The following is a 22,443-nucleotide window of genomic DNA, read 5'->3' as shown; positions in this document are numbered from 1 at the left end:
TATTGTGTGTTATAAAATAAAAGAAAAATTTATTGTAGAAAACATGAACAAAGAAACTTCCGTTACATTCCTTCTAACGTCTGTTTTTCAATTATAAAATCTGGCAATATTTTAATAACACTCATACTAAGTTTTATTATATATGGAGAGCATTTTTATTCAGATGGAAAAACAAATGGACGAATTTTAATCTCAACAGTGGATAGTGATTCTGTATAGCCTTTCCATGTAAACCAGTATGTACCATTGGTATTAACCATTTCTTCGGTATAATTTCCTGTCAGACGCACACCGTTGAGACTAGCTCTAGCGCATTCAAAGTACCACCATCCACCTTTTCTTATCATGGCACAGTCTGTGGTACCAGAATTGTTTTTACGGTCTTTTGTTGAAAAGGCCATTTTATGGTGATTTACCATACAATCACCTGCATAAAATATAAAAGCGTTATTTAAATTACATCACATATTTGTTATAGCAGCACCGTAAAAGTATTTTTTTATCCATTATATGGTCTCTATTATTTATTATTTAATACTAAAAAGCATTATATTTCGTTTAATCAGTCCGTATTATATTTTATTTATAAAGCTATTATCACAATGTTTGGAAACAAATTAAGTACAAACGTTGCGAGAGAAAATAAATATGGTCAAAACTACCAGAATGTGGTAAAATTTACCTTGTATGTAGCTCTATGGCAGCACCAAAAATTCGGTAGATTTTACCGAAGTGCTTTGATAAAATTAACAGTGAAACAGTAAAAACCACAAGAATTAATTTGGTACAATTAACAATGAAACAATAACAATTATTTTATTAAATGTGATACATTTTGGTAAATGTGTGCTGAAGTTGGGTAATTTCTCATGATATCATAAGCATGACATAAAAACCATTTTTTCAGTTAAATTGACTTTTCAGTTTTGTATTTTTATATATACTTATATTTTATGCAACGTATATTTAATAAAAATATGTGGTAATAAGAGTTATAATTTTGATAACCAGAATTTACAGTAAACCGACAAGCTAACTGGGGGCCATATGAGTAGAAGAAATTTTAAATGAAACGGAACAAATAGTGTATATTTTAGTTTTATGAAGCAGAATTATGTTTTTTTAATACCAGAAATACCATTACCATACAGTATGATAATTTTATCAGATTTTTTTTCGTGTGGATATCGAATCAATAAAAGTATTGCAATTTTTATTTTTCACTGAAAAACTCTTCCTCCTGCTTGCTTCACTCCTTTCTTCCTACGCGATTGCTATGCAAATTTTTTAATTTATTAGCAATATTTTTATTTTATTTATAAATATTTTTAATATTAATATATTATATAAGAATACATATTTTTATTTTATTTATAAACAATATATTTGTTATTTATAAACATAATCATACACTAAATTTAAGAATTACTTAGTTATAATCGTAGTTTTATTGAGACAAAACTTAAGCCTAATAATTTTGCCCGGTAAACATTTTAAATTTATCTATAATTTTATTTTATAAATTTCAATAGCTTTTGTTTACCAAAAAATACCTCATTTTGCCAAAGAAATTTTTTAATAGTAGTGCTAAAAAATAATTTCTAACAATGCTTCGCAATTTTGAATTCACTAGAGGGCTCCGCCCCCTGCTCGCTGACGCTCGCCAACCCCCGGTACCCAAATGGTATCTCATTAGCTAGAAGATCACGAAAAGTTCTATCGATCATTTCTATTGCTTTTCTGGGAATCATACTTGCTTCGTCCCATATAATAACGTCAACATTTTTTAAGCGAATCTTATCACATTTTTTTAAAATACAAATCCCATCGTCACTTAGATCAATAGAATGTAAGGTTCGCATAAGTCTAATTTTATTATAGCAGAGAATAGTTTAACTTTCATAAAAATAGGTGGCAACATTCAGAGATGTAAATAGAACGCTTCGCAAACGCATATATTTCGCTGTTATTATTTTTCATTAAATACTTTTATAAAATATCTCTTCGCTTATTTACTGTATTGCATATTAATTAAATTCCTTGTCATTCAACTTTATCTTATATGCCGGAACCAGATTAAACTTACGAATTAACGTTTTAGAAAACAAATAATCAGATTAATCAATATATCAATACGAAATAAGTTGAGATGTTGTAAAACTGAAGAATGAAATTCTAACTATTTTGTGATTGGTTGCATCTCTGAAAAAGAAAATTCAGACTTGTAAATCGCTTTTTTAAGCTTGCCGTTTTCAGACATGTGATTGGCTGTTGTGAACGGCGGTTATTCTTCATTATTAACTGCAAAATCGTGCTTTAAAACTAAAATAAATAAAAATTTAAAATTATGTAAAAGATTTGAATGCCCTAAATGTCTTCCCTGAAAGATTCTGAATGAATTGATTCCTTAATCTTAGATTTTCATCACGTAATTAAAAAGTTTTTCAGGGGACAAAATTAACTGCAAAAACTTTTTTTTAGAATAGAGAGATTATTTTCCTTGCATATGTTGACTTGGCACTGTTTCGAGCTAAGTTTATTATAAAAGTAAGTTTATCATTAGAAAATCTTTAAAGAAAAATTATAAATATTTCATAAAAAAGCAAGCCTACAGTTCCACCGTATTCCGATATAAATAATCTGTATTTGAGTTCTTCATTTCCAATCGAAAAGTTGTCGTAAACTGTTTCAATGTCAGTTTCGATATTGAAACGAACAGAGTATCTTTTTTGATTAGCATTTTGATCGGTAACTATAGCAGCTTCATCTATAACTTTGTTTTTTAAATTCGAAATATTTTCTAATTAACCATAAAAATTAATTAAAAATTTCGCCAAAGAGATTATTTAGTAATAGTGCGAAGAGTTAATTTCCAACAATGCTTTGCATTTTTGAATTCATTATTTGAATTGCATATGTTGACTTGGCACTGTTTCGTGCGAAGGTTATCATATTAGTGAGATTATCACTAGAAAATATTTAAAGGAAAGTTATAATTATTTAATAAAAAACAAACCTGCAGTTCCACTGTACTCCGATATAGATAATCTATATTTGAGTTCTTCATTTTCGATCGAAAAATTTTCGTAAGTTGCGTAAGCCGTTTCAGTTTCAGTTCCAAGATCGAAACGTACAGAGTTTCTTTTCTGGTTAGTCAAAGCATAGATATAGTCGTTTCCTGAAACACATTTTAATTAATTATGAAATTAAATGATTCATTTAAATTAAAAAAAAATGTTGCACTTTAAGGAAAAATGCTTTGAAATACCAGCGTAATTACCAGCCTTAATTTATGGAGAGAATCCTTACTGAAAATGATGAAAGGAAAATACATATAGTAGGGTGTTAAGAATTATATTTGAGGAAAGGTAAGAAAAGGAAATTTTTACCGAAATTTTGATGAAATATTAACGAGGAAGTCAGTACTAAAAACATCGAAATCATTCGTTTTGTTATCAATTTTTTTTAAAAATTTGTCATGTTTTGTTCATTCAGCAAGTGGCATCTATGGCTGCTTTTAAATATAATATTTAAAATATAGGCTCCGAGTAAAATATTTCTGTTTCACTTATTCAAAAATATTTGATCACGTGTATTTAATATAATATTTAAAATGCAGAAAAAAATTACTTCTGATCAGATAGGAGCAAAATAAAAATACACGAGATAGAAATGCATAAAATTATAAGATCACCATGTTATTTTTAGCAATTATTGGCAGTGTATTTATGTATATTATACTGAAATCATACAAGATATTTTTTACAGTTTACAAAAACTTTTCTGAAACTTATATTATTTGCATAAAAAAAGAAGTCAATAAATTTACCTAGCCAAAATTCCTTTTCCAAATGTCCAAATCCATTCTTGTATTCAGCCCAATCTTTATGAAAATAATCAGCTGGTCTGTTAAAATTTCCTCTTCGTTGAATGACCTGAAATATTTAATAAATTGTATTGATTTAAAACACATTAAAAAACGTGTGAACATAACCAAATGTTATAAAATGTTATAAATGTGAATACTATATTTTATTTAGTTTGTAATTCAGTTAATCATTACTTTATATATTTTCGTCATTATTACAAAGATACAGATCTTAATGGTAAATATTTTAGCAAAATAAATGGTAATGTGTTAACAGAGTCGAACAGTAAGTAATAGAGTAGTTATATTTATTAGCTATATGAATTGATTTAAGTGGATTGAATAGTTTTTTTTCTTTTTCTAAATCTTAATCAAAATTGTATTAGGAGTTATAAATTAGCATTAAAAAACTGAGAAAAATCTATGTTTACTATGCTTACTAACATGCAAATCATGGTTTAAAGTCTTTTGTACATATCTAGTAAAGAAAAATATACATTTAAATGAATTTGATATAGAAATATAAAAAAAAATGTCATGAAACTGAAATTAATAAGAGTGTTTAAATTACATGAACTAAACAGTTTTTTTAAGAGTAACACTTTCCGAAAAATCAATGTATTAAATTTTGTATGCATAAAAATCAAGTTATTAAATTTTGGTATATCAGTCAATGTATCAAAACAATATATCAAAACAATGCATCAATTAATGTATAAAAATCAAGTTATTAAATTTTGGAAATTACTTAAACGTGTGAAAACGGACTATTTTTTATTATAAACCCTACACATTAAAATATGCATTTTTTAAATAAACTAAAATAGTTGCTTAGTTCCATACTTTTATTCGCATTTAAAATATTTTCAAAAAATAATTTCATTAGGAATTATAGTGTTAAATTATTTTTATAATAAATGATATAGACGATTATAGTAATCCAAATTTCTTGGTTAAATTCCGATATTTTTGATGTTCAATTTCAGTAAATTAAAGCAGGGATTTTAATTCAATTAAATATTTATTCAATTGGATAAAATCTAGATAAAAGATACAATGACATAACTGCATAAAATATTCTAAATTTTCTTATTCAATTTTATCCGAGAAATCTATTGACATTAATAATTTAACATACTGAATTTAACCGAATTAACGATTCGTCAAATAGTGACAACTTTCCTTTCTTACATAAGCAACTACTTTTGAACCACATTAAGGATATCCTAAGGAATCTACCTCAAATTAATTTTGAAAATATGAATAAAATATGAATTTAGGACTGTGTTTTAAAAACATCTAATAAAATGGATGACCAGAAAAATTATCATTTGTGAAAGTGTCAGAAATACAGCAATGATAGCTGCGCCACCATTTAGGTCATAGAAGAAGTTATTTATTATGAACTGCAAACTGTGTATAACTGATTAACTGATAAAAGCATGTGAATCACAGTAGAGCATGTGAAGTGAATGTAAAGTCAATTAAAGGATGCTCCCAGAATAGAACAATGTGCAGTAATACAAATTTTAGTGACAGACGATGTATGATAAATTCTTTTCTCTGACACATTTCACGAACTGTGTGAATCATTTCATCAATCAATTGGTTCATTGGAGTTCATGGCGTCTGCGTGATCTGGTTTTGTGAGATCCGATATTGATGTACGCCAGGGGTGTCAAACTCGCGGCCCGAGATGAACATTTTTGCAGCCCAGTCAATATATCCGACGCAAAGTGAAAATAAAATAAAAATGCGAATTAGGAAGGAAACCAGCATATAAAATTATAATATACTTTATTTATAAACTATAAGTATCATTTTAAATTGTACGCGTTAAAATGTAAAATTTTAATTGGCTTGCGGTACCTGCCATTCCAGGGATACTGCATCGTATCAAAAATACGGAAAAAAAAATTTCAAATCTTGAAACGGAATTTGAAACCAGGTTTAAAGATTTTAATTCTTTGGAAGAAAAATTTTGTTTGTTTTCTTCGATTTTCTCAATAAATATAGACTCAGTACCCAGTTACATGCAAATGGAAGTGATTGAAATTCAGTGCGATTGAAATTTGAAGGCAAAAGTCATTGAAGTGGGTGTGCCTGAAATTTACAAATATTTACCGGCAAGGTTTGAAAATACTCGAAAATTGGCATATGAAATTATTTCCATGTTTGGAAGTACTTATCAGTGCGAGCAATTATTTTCTGTTATGAATGGAAATAAATCTTCTGTCCGAAGTGGTATTAATTTTGAAAGTAGTCTCGGCCAATAAAATTTCTCTCGAAATAGGAAAGATAGTAGCAGAGAAGAGATGTCAAATATCAAACAATAATTTTACTTCATACATGCTTATTACAATGTACTATTCTAAATAAAAATATTTGTTTCTATGAACATTGATTTTTTTTCTTTTTTTGCGGCCCACCTAAAGTTAAGCATCGTTTATTTGGCCCAAGTTAGCTTTTGAGTTTGACACCCCTGTACGCCTTTCAAGAGAAACTCACGCCATTTATCACTTACGTTATTTCCTAGTTTATCTATAATGTTTATAAATATCCATATTAGGCACTATGTTTATCTTCTAAAACTAAAAACCGTTCCTCTGCACATTGTTTTATTCTGGTGGCATTCATCTTTAGTACGATTTAGCATTTACTTTAAATTCCCTCAGGTGAATTTGATAATTATGTTGCATGCTATCTGCGATGCACTTTTAGTTCTCTTGATCATCATAAATAATGACTGCGCTGTCGCTAGTGTATTTGTGACGCTATCACGCGTGTCTACTTTTGATTCGAGCTACTCTTGTATATTAAGTTTAATATTGGCAGTTTAAGAGAAAAATGTCTTACTGTCCAGCCTCCACCATCTGTTTTCATATCGCAATACACTCTAATAGTTTCACATGATACGACTTTGTTTTGGGGATAAATTTTGTACACTCCACTGGTTTCGTAACCGTTTTGAAAAATTTCTGCACAGTCAGCAGGTTTTGAATGTTTAGGACCTATAAATGACGTAAAATTCAATAATAGAAACTTCATAATATATACAGCATACTTAAAATGTTATGTATGTTAATTAAGATGTTGCATATGCAATAAATTTCTTGATATAGAACTTTTGAAAGGCCACAAAAATCTTTGCTGTATAAAATAATAAAGAGGAACTCTATTGTGGGTTTCTTAAAAAAGTTCTGTTTACCTAAATGAATGCTTAATATATAAAATAAAGCATCCATATTTATTATTTTGAATAATAAAATAGGAAACAGGGGGTTACAAAGCACAATTAAAATAGATTGGCATCTGTTTGAATAGTATAACATCATTATTTATAATAGCAAAACGGCATTCTGTCTCTTTTGTGAGGCAGACTGGCAATAGTTGTGTACTGTTGTTGATAATAGAAAGTACAACATCAGTGTTCACAGTGCTAAACGATTGTCTGTTTCTATTTATTGCTTGATTTGAGCCTCATATGTTTTATCTTATTATTCTCCAGTATTTTTATTAGACTTGGCTCAGGACAGTGAGGCCTAGAAAAAGAGACTAGAGGCCCTATGTGCCAGATGGCGCGAAGAAGATAGGTAGGTAGGCATGGGTTTAAAATGCATATTATATGCTTTATTAATTACACTGTAAAATATTTCAGATCAAATTAAGTTATAAAGTGGATTATACTTTGGATACATCCTCCGTTAAAATCCATTTTGCCGCAATATCCATTTTTACCATAAAACATTATACCGTTATTTTTACACTAATATTTATTTAATTAGAGTGATTCAGTGATTTGTAATTATTTCTGTAATAATTACGGAATATTAGTTTTTTTGTTCCGAAACATGTTCTGGTAAAAATGAATTTCACGGTAAAAAGAACCAGCACCTTAAGTGCCGATAATTTTTAACATAAATTGATCTAGATTTTTCTTCAGTTAGTTATAACTTCCGTTTTAGGGAATTATTTTCAAAATTGCTATTTATCAGATTATTTAGACCGGGATAACCCAGTTGGTAGGGTGCTGGGAACAGGAGTTCGAATCCAGCCGACCAAAGACTAAGGTGTTGTAAATGGTGCACGTTAATTCTGTCGGGTCTCAAAGTCCTCCATGTTTTCGTAACAAATTATACTTCTGGGTATAAGTAATCGTAATTTTGATAGTTCTCTGGTTCAGGTCAAAATTATGATCTGTGGATGAATGGATGTATGAATGGGTCCACCTTATGTGTGACGAATGGGTGTGGCAGAAGTCGAATTCTTGGCCATAGAGAGAACAATCGAACCCCTGGTCTTAATGACCTACGACAATAACAGCAACAACAACATCAGATTATTTAAATATAATAAAACTATTTTTTTAAATTTAAAAGTATTTTTTCACCACTAAAAAAAATTCAATGGATGCAAACATACTTAATAATAATAAAGTAATAAAAATAATAAAATGAAAAATTTATTTTTTGAGATTGTCATAGTATTGCTTTATAAAAACTCAAAGAAGCGTGAGGAGAACACACATTGTTAAATGAACTGTCTAATAGTCAAAGTTAATTCTTCAAATTTCCAAGTGATTATTTACATTTATACTTACAGTAACTATTCTGAGTGAATTCTTTACTAATATCTTGATATTTCAAAGGTAATATTTCATTATGCTCCAATTTGGTGAAGGAGTCAGGTTCACTAGCATTTAAATCATACTGGTTAATTGTTACGCCATAGCTCAAGGCAAGAACCACTGATGTTATGAGGTGAATTCTAAACATCACTCCCCTACATGATGAAAGTAATCTTTTATAGTTAAGATGCAAGCTTGTAGTACAATAGTTATTAGTCATTTTAACAATAAATTGTTCCTTAGAATCGTTTCCAGGAAGGAGTTTAATATATTTTCGGAATTCCCTTCAGATGGCTGGTAAATATACTGAGAAACCTTATTGTCGACATGACAATAAGGTTTCTCAATATTTTTTTCCCTTTTTTGACAATATGACAATAATATTTCCCCCCCCTTTTTTTTAAAGTAAACAAAACAAAAATTTCTTTAACAGTCTTAAAGAATGGAGCTCATCATTATTTTTTCCTTCAGCTATAAATTGATTCTTCTTCTTCTTCTTCAGGAGCGCAACAGCCCTTTGCAGGCCTTGGCTGCCTCAACAGCACGCCTTCTCCAGCTCCCTCTGTCCATGGCAATTCCCCTCTAGTTCTTAAGTTTTAGGACTTTGAGGTCGTTTTCTGTGTCGTTGAGCCATCGAGTGGATGATCTACCTCTAGAGCGGGACCCCTGAGGGTTCTTGACGGTGGCAATTTTTACAGGGTTATCTTCAGAGCCTCTCCAGATATGGACGAGCCATCTTAGTCGGTTGCTTCGGATTATCTGCATAATTTGAGGATGTTTATAGAGCCCATAAAGTTCAAAGTTGTACCGTGTTCGCCAACATCCCCTCTCTGGTATGGCACCGAAGATAGTTCTAAGTATCGTTCTTTCAAACGTTTCTATCAGGCGTTGGACGTCAAGGTTTAAAGTCCAGGTTTTGTTTCCGTATAGCAAGACAGGCAGAATGAGTGTCTTATATAACTTTAGTTTCGTTTTTCGGCTAATAAAATTCGATCTTAGTTGACTTTTTAGTCCAAAAAAACATTTGTTGGCCATATTGATTCTATTGTCAATTTCAGATTTCAGTTTGTTTTGGTCATTGATAATTGTACCAAAATACTTAAATTCTTTAACCTTTTCAAAGGAATGTCCGTTTATCTGCAAAGGTTCACTATAGTTTACAGTTGAGCTTGAAAACTCCATGAATTTGGTCTTGTCTTCGTTAATGGAAAGGCCCATATTTATAGCAGAGGCCTCTAGGGCTTGAAAGGCGTCTTTAACAGCCCGTTCTGATCTTATAAATTGATTGTAAACGTAAAAATTATCGAGTAGCATATATTTGTTACTTACATTTATAAATAATTCCCAATATTTCCAAACAAAATAAACGCATTTTTGCCAAGGTTTTCTCTGTTTCTTTAAAAACTTAAAACATGAAAGAAAATTTATAAGAAATTTTTTTTCCCTTATTAAGTTTAAAATATAACTTTGTTTCTGGTATACATATAAAGTCAGAAACAAATTTTTGATCTACTTTAAAAAAAATCCTGCTATCCAATTAATTTATATAAATTCACGCTATATTATAAATAAAAGATAGAAATTCTTGTGTTGTGCTATAAGCCAGTGGTTTTTAACCTTTTTAAGCCGCGACCCAAATTTGAGAAATATGTTCATGTCGCGACCCAAAAAAAAGTCACAATTTTTTCATTGCTTTATTTTAGGTCGTATTTTTAAAAAATCTTCAATCCTACGATGAGGATTTTTTTTAACTTACAAATTTTTTCTTAATTTTTTTAATAATAAAGATAAACAAAAGTACTTTTCGATCCAAGGAAAATTTAATTAATAATCAAGTGTTTTTAATAATTTTTATTGACCAAATTAAAATATATTTATAACTTTTTGAAAATAATTGACATTTTAACTTATTCCTTGACTTAAACAGCGCCACTTCTGTGGAACTATTTTTCTACCTCTTAGAGAGGGCCCTTATGTTAATTCTTTTTTACTTTTTTATTTTCTTTTTTATTTTAAACATTAACTACTAAGTATCTTTTATTCTTATATTAATTTTGCACCTTGATATGCTAAACTAATTTTGAGTCATGTGCCTTTTTTAATTATTATGAACGAGGATTAAGGGTATAGAGTTACCCAGGTACCTCATTAAGCCTAGGCTGAGTAAGCCACAATGACTTCTTCTAGGAGGTGTTGGTATTACTTATTATTTGGTGCATTACTAACTTTTTTGGTTCGACTCAGCGCGACCCAAGAGATATGCTTCACGACCCAATTTTGGGTCGCGACCCATAGGTTAAGAACCGCTGCTATAAGCAACAGAGGGGATTGCCTTCAATATTGTAAGAAAAGTGGTAAAGCAAGAGCCGTGTTGTTTACGTATTTGCTTTAGTAACTAAAGTAGGTATATTGTACTAAGGGAAATTGTATGCTTTAAATGGAGACTATATTTTATTAATAATTGTAAAGGTTTTAAGTGTTATTTTTTCTCTTAAATACAGATGAATGATTTTAGTGCATCTTTCTACTAATTTAAAGAAAAATTTTATTACTAACTAATTCTTAAGAAAAATAGATTAGATTTAATAATGATCCTGGTTGTAGAAGCCCACTAACATGGTACCGGGTGCACACTGTAAAAATTCCGGATCAAATTACGGATCGAATTACGGTATGCGGTATTTTTTGCAATAGCCATACAGTACAGTGCGGTATTTTTTACAATAAAAAATTCCGGATCAAATTTCGGATCCAAATACGGTATGCGGTATTTCATACAGTAACATTTATTTAAGGAGATTGATTCAGTGGTTTAACGTTAATTATTACTGTAAGAATTGCCGTTCATCAGATTTTTTTTGTTTCGTTACATGTTCTGGAAAAAATAGATTTTACGGTAAAAGTACCGGCATCCTGAATGCCACTACTTTTCACCGCAATTTTTATTTCTTTTATTTTTTATAATGTTGTAGTAGATCACAACATCTGCATCTGGAGACTATATACTTTTTTATTTTTAATATCTTGGATTGAAAGATTTTACGGAGAAAGTTGCTGAGACATCTTTTCAAACATCTTTATACTTATTCCGAATTAAAATTAATTTAATGAAACGTTGAACAAAAAGTAGAGAAATTTTTTCTGTTATTTAATTACAGAATTTTATCACGGTAATAAAAAGCCTGGTATACTCTATGGTATTGACATTTCTGGTTAAAAAAAACTCATAATTCTGGCCGATAAAACCAAAATATACAGTATTTAAGCTATTCATTTGATAATTTTCTCCGCTTATATAAATACGGTTTACAAGAAATTCAAGTTATTAAAATTATAACTTTTATTACCGCACACTCAGTAAAAAATACAAAAGGGGAAATTAAATTTAATCGAATAAATGGTATTTATTCCATGTTCTAAAAAGTATCATGATAAAAATAATAAAAATTTTACCACATTTGTCAAATTTTAACGCAGATTATAATCTGCGGTTAATTATGATAGGCGCTCAGATTATGCAGAATTATGATACGCAGATTATGCATTTTGGTAAATTACCAAATAAAATTGGTAAATGTTCGTAATTCATTTGGTAATGGCTTAGAAATTCTATTTTTCCAAACTATAGTTTATTACCGCACTTTTAATTAAAGATACTAAACAGAAAAGTAAACTTATGAAAACAAATGTTTTTTATGCCATGTTCACATTTACCAAATTTTCACATATTAGATACTATAAAACCACATGTCATTGTTAATTTTACCAAAGTCAATACCATAGCTCTTCTGTAAAAATTTACAGAATGTTCATTAGATCCAGAAATACGGTAAATTTTACCATATCGTGGTAATTTTGACCATGCTTTTTTTTGACATTGTCTCTAAATTTTTGCCGAAAGGTTTCATTGTTGAAACAGCTTTTTTATTTATTATTGCACACTTCTCAAAGAAAAAAAATGAACCACCTAAATAACCTTTGATCTATGGGTCAGAAGTTTACGTTCTTGGACTTAGTCTTAATAGTTTGAGGGGGGGGGTTGTAAATATGCTAATTAGTTAGTGCAGCCGATATCTTCAGTTATCGATATTTTCAGACACAAAACATACTTTCTCTGAATAATCATACCTTTTTTCGATGGATTCGAATTTCTGACTCTCAAAATATAGGGGTTAGCCATAATTGGATAAATATCACCACAATAGCTCGGCTAGGAGAGTGTTGAAAGTTTCAATCCCTTAATGTTAATTTTATTTTCTGCATATTTCTTAAAGCAAATTGAAAATTTTTTGCACACAATTATAAAGTTCATAAATCCGAAAACAATTTTTTGAAAAAATAACTTTAAATAAATATTATCATTTTTATTAATTCATTAAAAGTTAGTCGGAAAAATTTTGATTTGTAAGACATAAAATTTTTTACGTAATGTACTACATAACGTAATGTATAAAATTTTTTACGTAATGTATACAATTTTTTAATTAGTATATTTTTTACGGATTGTATTTTCATGAAATCATTCGAATCGGAGAATTCAATTTTAGAAAAGTCGTATTCGTTTAAAAAGTTCTCCAGATGGGGCGAAATACTAAAAAGGAAAAAAAAAGTTGATATTAAGACATTAAGGAAACCAAACTTTGGATCGNATCATACCTTTTTTCGATGGATTCGAATTTCTGACTCTCAAAATATAGGGGTTAGCCATAATTGGATAAATATCACCACAATAGTTAGGCTAGGAGAGTGGTGAAAGTTTGGATCCCTTAATGTTAATTTTATTTTCTGCATATTTCTTAAAGCGAATTGAAAATTTTTTGCACACAATTATAAAGTTCATATATCCGAAAACAATTTTTTGAAAAAATAACTTTAAATAAATATTATAATTTTTATTAATTCATTAAAAGTTAGTCGGAAAAATTTTGATTTGTAAGACATAAATTTTTTTACGTAATGTATATAATTTTTTACGTAATGTATACAATTTTTACGTAATGTATTTTTTACGTATTGTATTTTCATGAAATCATTCAAATCGGAGAATTCAATTTTAGAAAAGTCGTATTCGTTTAAAAAGTTCTCCAGATGGGGCGAAATACTAAAAAGGAAAAAAAAAGTTGATATTAAGACATTAAGGAAACCAAACTTTGGATCGCTCTTCTTACCAAACTACTGGGGCTATATTTCCCCGGCAACCCCTTATATTTTGCGTGTCAGAAACCCGAATCCGTCGGAGAACAAGGTGTTTAACCTGCTGAAATATGTTTTTGTATCTGCTTATGTAACTTAAATTATCGTCTGCACTTATCAATTAGCATGTTTATGGTCATCTCCTTGAACCATTAAGAATGAGTCTTAGAACGTGAGGATCGATCAATGGATCAAAAGTTATTGAGTGTAGTCAATTTATTTTTCTGCGCTCTGTGGATCCCCGATAATGGATTTCTTTAATTGTAGCTTGCTTAAAAGAATGAAAATAATTTCAGTAAACTTTGGGGGAAATAAACTCGTTTCAAAATTTATTATTTAACTAATTACAATTTTTTTTAACAGCTATACTAAAGTGGTTATATAAAATAATAATTTTGACTTTTGTTTCTGAAGAAAAGAAAATAGAAAAAGAGTTTCATAGAATAATATTAGAAGAAAATTATCTTCAATGATGAATGATTGTATCGAAATATAGACGCATTAGAATACAATTAATTTGAAATTTATAAGTACAGAAGTTATAATTTGAAAAGAAAAGAGTATGCAATTTGCAAGAGATTAAAAACGAAACTACTTACATTTTCAACTGTGTACTTATAATAATTGAAAATGGAAAGTAAATTGCTAACAAAAATCACTCCTTTTATACATAGTTTGAAGACATTGTATCTTCCATTGTATCTATCAGTTTCTTCCAAATTGAGTGTGAATTATATTTCAAGTATTAGAAATAAACTGATTTTATTAGATAAGAGAAAAATAATGATCCACTTATAACATTCGATACTTCAAGAGATCCATGATTTAAGTATTTAATATCCATATTTATCAAGGAGATAAATGTTATTTGGCATATTTAGTGTCTAATTTTAACGATATGAATTTAATAATTGTAAATATAAGATAAAATCTGAATAACTTCTATGTAATTGAGTATTCTTATCAATCACTACTTCAATTGATGTTTTTTTTTAAGTTTTCAATATCTCCGAAGTAAGGATTTGTTGTTTTTTTTTTATGCAATTTTATTTTATTCTATAACCGTCTTTGAATAGCCGTACGTATAGGAACGTATTTTCGTTGTACTTAATTTCTTACAAGAAATAAAAGAACATTAAATAATTAAATTGCAAGTATTTGATAATTTTGAAATTCATATATTAAATATTCGCAGTTCGGAAAGGCATAAAAAGTTGAAGATTAAATGGACAAATTCGAAGAAAATATTTTGGAATAACAAACTGGCTCATGTAAACATGAATAAATATTTCTTAACTATTCTCTTATACTTAATGTACGCCAATTCGTATTCAAAATCATTTAGAACATAGGGGTAAATTAAGTTTTCCAGCAAATTTCGCGCCTTAATGTAGTGAAGTAGTTACTACCAAAGTAGTTCGTAGTCACTACCGTTTAAAAAAAGTAGTTGTAGGTAACTATATTTGTAACATAGTAGTTGTAGTTGTAGTAAACTACAAAAATAATGTAGTTTTTTTGACCACTGCGTCAACAGAATCAAAAGTTCAGTGTTTTAATTTGTAAGTATGTTTTTAGTTAAATAATAAGGATATTTGTGTCTTATATAATAAAGATATTTGTCTCTGTAAGCTGTATTAAATTTTAGAAAGTATAATTTCCATCTGTTTCTCTGTTAGGCCTAGTCTAAATAAGTCTTACTATTCTCCTTGTGCTACGCATATGCTTGATTTACAAACAAATTTTATTTTAAGAACTAGTGTATATATATACATCTTAAATCAACAATTACTACTTTATATTGTCTGATAAAAATAACTTTACTAACTATTATATGCATCTTATATTGCTGCAATTTTAAATATTATTTTTACTAAATACCCAAAAATGGTGGCAGCTACTTTACACCTAGTAGTGTAAGAAAAGTTCTTAGTGTTTCACTATCCCAGGAACTCTCCTCGGCTCACCACTTAGGTGTAAAACCCATAACATTTTTTAAAAACAATCTTTGTCAAAATATGCGCAAAAAGAGTAAAAAAAGCATGTTCAATTTCGAAAGATTCTTTTTCTTTTGTCGCTTAAATATTAAGTTAGAACTTTTAAAAACATATTGATTAAGAATGTCTAAAACAGAGGAAAGCTTTATGTGCTTTGTAGACTAATGCTTAAACAAACAAACAAACAAATATTTGTACCTTACTCATGTTGTTTTTCGCTTTAGTTTATTAAGAATGGCCGTTTCAGAATAGGTAATTTCGCGAAGAATTAGACAGTTGTTAAGTTAAATTCAATTTATTCAAATATCTGCTCAAATATATTCGGAACAAATAATAAAAACATCTTTTTAAAAAAATTTACAAAAAAATAAATAGAAAAATAAATAAATAAAATGAGGAGACACTCGTGAAAACAGCAAAAATAAATAAACGAAATAAACAAGAAACTAAAATATACTTTCATGTAAAGGACAATCACAAAGGCATTGTCCTCACAACAACTAAAACATTTTCCCATTGGTAGTCTTAATCCTTTTTCCAATTTAGCGTAAGTTTAAAAACTAACAAAAGATGAAAGTTTTTTAAGCTCAAGCTAGTATTTCTCTTTAACGTTTTAAGTAGTTGTTTGTTTACATCAATAGACTTACTAGTTCTGCAGCTCAAATTTACGTTTTAGGTATAAATACTATTCATATAAATGCTTGTGTTTATCTATATGTATGTTTTTATATTTTCATTTAAAATAAGAATTTTGAATGTTTAGTTAAATCTCATTATTTTTTCCATAATTTTTATCTGATCCAATTTTTTGCAACGAAACCCTTTCGATCGGACAATAAAGAAAATATTTATTAAAATACATTGAAAAGACAAGCACTTGTTGTACTTAATAGATTAATCGCTTGAAAATGATACAAATTGAAAATAGCAGTCGACATGTTTCAAGCGCTCAAAAACAGGCTCTCATTTTCAAGACTTGCCAGACGTGAATCAGAAAAAACAAAAGTGATTTGAAATATAAAATGTAAAGTTGCTAACAAAAATAGAAAAATAAAGATGAGAAATAAAACTAGAAAAACTGAAGTAGTTGAGAGAGAAAACATAAAAAAGAGATCAAGAAAAAAAACCCACAGTGGCCAAGAGGGGCAAATCAGATTGATTTGTCCTTTCAGGATTAAATCTTAACTTCTTATGCATGAAATATTAAGAACACTTACTTCACAATGAGTGAAGTGAATTTTTATTGATATTAGATTTTATTTTATGATACACGTAGTGTTTTATAAAATTTCTACAAATTTTATTGCTCTATAAATATAAAGCCATGCTAACTGTATTTGGAGAACTACACCATTTTGTTAATACGAGATGTGTTCAAAAAGCGTTCCTTACAAAAAAATAAGGTGTTTTTGAGGTTGTTTTGAGGTTGACAGGTTTAAAAATATACAACAGAGGTGTGAAATGAGGTTAAGTTATGCCCCAAAAATAACCTCCTAAATCAATCTCACTTATACCTCAAATTAGTCTCATATATATAGGTCAGAAATAAATTTAGTTGAAATAGAGTTAAATTATACTTCTCACAAATATTAGAATTGCTTGAAATGTAGAAAAAATAACCCGTGCACCTCTGAAACAACACCTCTAACCTGCTTGCTCTAAGGGAGATTTCTATCAATCTCAAAATAACCTTAAGCGTGAACACCTTGATCAAGAACCTTGAGGGGGTTAATTTTTTAAAGTTGTTTTTGAAGTCAACTTCAGATAAACCTCAAATCAACCTCTACACTTAAAAACAGTCTCAAATTTTCCTCAAAAACACCTCAACCATAATTTGTATTGTCAATAAAATCCGGGCATGGGTAAAGTAGGTTTTTAAATATTAGTAAGTACAATTATTGTAACCATAAATATTTTTACTTTGAATATGAATGCGTTTATGGGGTAAAAATTATTTTAAAGAATTTAACTAATAGCTTAAAGGAAACTTTCGATTATCTTATTTTTCTGGTGACGTTGTTCAAGTCAGATCAAACTCTTTAAATTTCAGATAATTTTCCAGGTATTATATTCATTTTACGTAAAGTTTGTCTTAAAATACGTTGCAAGAATTTCTTTTAAAATGCTTAAATTAAGCAGTTGATAAGTCGACGTTTTATAATTAACAGTAGTAACATCTAATGAGCAGACGACTTTTCATAAGCTTGCTTTAAAAATTGTATAAAAAATTCTTGCAACACATTTTAAGGCAACAAAATTAACATAATACCTGGACAATTAACCGAGTTGATTAGAAGTTACACGCAAGTTTTTTTTCTTAATTTTTCTTGCAGATCCAAAAAAATGTTTTTATTTTTTTTATTTCTAAGCCAAGTTGCCGATCCGTTACTTCGATTATCCATATATATTTCTATTGCCAGTATTCTCAATTATATAATAGATTTATATACTACCAATATTTATCAATTGCTTATACTATTGTTATTTATCTTTTATTATCAATAAGCATATTATTTAAATTTTTAATATGTATCCATTATCTTTATTATCAATACGCGTCTGTAGCTTGTATTAGTATTAAATATTCATTAGCGTCAAAAATTAAGGAATTTCTGTATAAAGCACTTGCCCTGAGGGTGCATCATCTGTAAAATTCATTTTTATTGAAAATATTATACCATAATTTATATATTTTTAAGATAATATTAATTTAATTAGAGTTATCGTAGTTTGATCTGGAATATTTTACATTGTACATGAATTGTCAATACGTACATATTGTATTTGTATTATCTTGTTTTATCAATGTTTGTCAATTGCTTGTTGTATCCCTATCTATTACACGTATTATCAATAACTATCTATATGAAGAAGGATTTGTAATCTGGGTACCATAGAATTAATAAAAAAAAGCTTTTATTTAGTAGTATACTTGCAGAGCTCGAGTTACAAAATATAAAAATCATTCATAAGAATTTCAGTTGAATCAATTTTGCATAANCTTGATTTTGCTTGATTGGGGAGTGGCAATTTCAAATCTGAAATTAGTTTTAAAATCACGTCTTTCGGCTATTTTTGTGTCGAAATGTACAAATTTAAAAACGTTATATATAACACTGCGGTGCAATTGAAAAATCAACCGGCCAGACGGTCGAGCGGTTAGCGTGCCTGACTGTGAAGCCAATGGCTGTGGGTTCGAATCCCGCTCAAGGCATGGACGTTTCCCTCTGTGTTGTTCTTTATTGTATGATGCGCGAATGCGGTCCACCCTATAAACAGGTATCTGTGGCAGTGTGGTGTGGGTAATGTTGCTCGCCTCCGTGACTTAGGTCCACAGGTGTCCACTGGGTAACGTTAAATGAGTAATACTTCCGGCATATTCCTAGGCAATGGACGTAAAAGTTCAGTACCTGCCGTTAAAAAAAAAAAAATTGAAAAATCATCGTAAGTGCCAAAAAATTCACAATTGAGATTTTTATATATTTGTCATCTCTGTATGGTAAGCTACATGCTGCATTTTTTTAAAAAATAAATTTTGTTTCATCAGTTTTTTTAAATTCTGCTTCATCGTTCATAGCATTAGTAATAGAATAAAAAAAGTTTTCTAGCCACTTTTTTTGGAATCAATCGTGAAGCATTTACTTTGTTTTGTGAATTGCTCAGGGGTGGCGTGCTTGTTCTGATGACATTTTTTGGTAGAGGGGGCACACCATCATGATTAAAACTATGGACCCATGCTTGGAAATGTCGTCTTGTGACACTAGGGGCACTGTTTCTTTGTGTGCTTTTGAACAAGCATAATACATAATAGAGAAGCGCTCCTACCCATGTAGGATGACATCTTCGGGCATGGGTTCCTATGCGATTTTGATTCTGATGATGTGTCCTAACTCTCCAAAAACTTTGTCACAACGTTTATGAGACCCCATGTTATATATAACTCTTTTAAAGCTGTACATTTCTACAAAAATAGACTAAAATGCAATTTTTAAACAAAAAACGGTAGCTTTGATGGAGGAACCGATTGCAGATTTGAATCAGCGATACAAAAGTATGTAAGATTTGTTACAAAATATCATGAAACAGAAAAAAAATTCCCCAGTGTTATCAATGCGCATCTTGTATTATTAATACTTATGCTTATATATAGCTTGAACTATCAAGCATATGTATTAATTGCACTATTAATACTTATCTGTTGCTTGTAACATTCATCAGTTGTGATAAAAATCTCCAGCTTTTACCAATAATCTTTTTAGTGCATAAAAAAAGAAATATCTATGCAAGATGTATTTTAGACGTATTTGAAGCACGAAAAGAAATGCATGACATATTTTCCCTGGGTGAAATACGATAAAAAAGATATTACTAATATTTTAAAATGTTATCTTTGAAAGATATACTAAAACACTATTCAAGACTCAAAATAATGCATATTCTTTCATGGTTTGCTTAATATTTTGTAAATAAAAACTATGTTTCACTTTTTATCTTATGCAAACACTTTCTGGTTAACTGATTGCTCTCAAAGTAATTTCTTTGCTCTTAAAGTGCTCTTCTAATTTAAGTTACAAGATAAACTTCTTTTCAAAGTCTTTTTAATAAAAGAAAAAAAAAGCCTCTCGAAATTTTATCACTTTTCAAACTTGTTTTAATGTAAGTAGTGCTTACTTTTTTTTGTTACTAAGAAATTAATTTTGAAAACATATTTTTAAGCATCATTAGCTATGTTTAATCAGGATTTTTTTTCCAATTAAAAGGTTTTTAAAACAGTTAAAAGGTTTTTTAAATTATCCAAAATTTCATATTTTATTATTAAAGATAGATAGTTCATAACTGTTTGATCGTTAATGACTCTTAACAAATTGGTAGTCAGATAATGTGAACATTTATAAAAAAATTACGTTTAAGTACTAAAATTAGAGCAATCTTAGATCGCTATTAAACACAATTTGTTAACTCATTAAATAAATGATAGACGAAGAGGAATTTATTGCGTAAAAGGCTGCTCAAAAAACATTATTTTAACAAATCAGGTAACTAGAATAACTCTAACTTTTTAACAATTTTTTCGTGAGTATTTATTTATGAATGTGCAGGATCAAAACTTTATTACAGGATGATTACTATTTGTTATATCATCCTTTATGAGAAAAACACTCGGAACATTTAACATTTGCATTAACAAAACAAAATATTTTTACCTATAAGAAATATTTAAGCGAAATATTTTTTAAAGTATATATAATATATATAATATATATATAATATATATAAAATATATATAATCTATATATAATCTATATATATGTGTTATGGCCAAAACCCGAATTCGGCCACTTCGCAAATTAGCCGGCCAAATCGCGAAATGTCATGGAAGGATCAGCCAAAGTTGGAAGAAAAAATTATTGGCACGTATTATTGGCTCTGTATAACCACAACTTCATTCTCTAAAAATTACTAGCTGCTGTACCGGCAGCTAACTGCGACGGGATGTGGCCATTTGAGACAAAGTAATTAAATTTTTAAAATTTTAATTTAAAAACTTGTCCATTTTTTTTTTAAATTAGAAGATTTATATTTTTAAATTGAAAAAGAAAGCAAAAGGGGTAATATTAGCAAAGTAACTTTTTAATAAAACAAATATTAAAAATATTAAAAAATTCGTCTATCGAGCATTCTTGAATGAGCACATCGCATTTTTTTAGTAAAAGAATTCCTTTACTAAAAAAATTCCTTTGTTAATTTATATAATTTTTCCATGTGCAAATCCATTTCGGGCAAATCCGTGGCTAAAATTATTTACTAAAAATTTCTTTATTAATTTATACAATTTTTCCATGTGCAAATCCATTTTGGGCAAATCCGTGGCTAAAATTATCCACCAAAAATTTTTTCTTTGTTAATTTATATGATTTTTCCATGTGCAAATCCATTTCGGGCAAATCCATGGCTAAAATTATGTGCAAAACAGGCAATACATGTTTCTCTTTCCTCTTTTATATTTTTTTCATAAATAAATATTTATTTTCTAAAATTATTTATGGTCAACTTCTTTAAATTATCCAGTATAATATTACTTTGCGTTCATCCATTTCGGGCCCATCCTTGGTAACTAACCAACAAATCAAACGCACTTCAGCAGTGCAGTAAGAACGGCACTTTAAAACAAAACTCCTCTAGTTACGCTCAATTTGCGCTTTTGTTTTCATATTTTTCAATCTGGCAATCTTGTTACGAAAATATTTTTTAAGTCATTCTTGAAAAATTTCCCGTTCATGTAAATACATTTGAATTCGCTAATCGCTTCATAAATGAAACTTATATTTTATCTATGTTTTATTCCGTTTTTTCCTTTTCTTTTAATTTATTTTCTATTTTTACGTGTTATTTTTACTTTTTGTGTTCTCCTTTATTTGTTGAAATTTTTGTAAAAATTTTTTAGTGCTCCTCACACTATTGTATTAATATATTTTGCTTTGGCTGTATGGATACAATATCAGAAAGCACTCTTTTTTGCGTGTGGGTTGATGAAAATATTATATCTTTTATTTTTCCGGATTTTTAAAAAAAATTTATCCCTTTTATTTTCTTTCCAGTTGTCCAGTTGTTTGTTATTTTTTATTATTTTTTTTTCTTCATATGTCTGTAATTTTCCTTTGTTTTATCTTCATTTTGAACCTATCTAATGAGTTCTGTTTACTTGCAGCTTATGCGCAATAAATGATACTTATTGTTTTTCTTAACTTTCTTCGTGTTTT

General features: G+C 28.8%; 1 protein-coding gene across 1 annotated transcript; it reads right to left on the bottom strand.

Moving 5' to 3' along the window:
- Positions 1-5: 5 nt before the first annotated feature.
- Positions 6-14,496, bottom strand: LOC107456164 (techylectin-like protein). The gene is made up of 6 exons (XM_016073948.3): positions 14,288-14,496; positions 8,469-8,650; positions 6,725-6,879; positions 3,830-3,935; positions 3,017-3,178; positions 6-427 (listed from the first exon to the last, which is right to left on the bottom strand). Coding segments are annotated over exons 1-6 (879 nt in total). The 5' UTR covers positions 14,290-14,496; the 3' UTR covers positions 6-155.
- Positions 14,497-22,443: the final 7,947 nt, after the last annotated feature.

This window comes from Parasteatoda tepidariorum, chromosome 10 (assembly GCF_043381705.1).
Source record: "Parasteatoda tepidariorum isolate YZ-2023 chromosome 10, CAS_Ptep_4.0, whole genome shotgun sequence".
Taxonomy (NCBI): Eukaryota; Metazoa; Arthropoda; class Arachnida; order Araneae; family Theridiidae; genus Parasteatoda; species Parasteatoda tepidariorum.
Note: the sequence above shows the minus strand (reverse complement) of the source record. Positions and strands in the feature narration are given on the sequence as shown.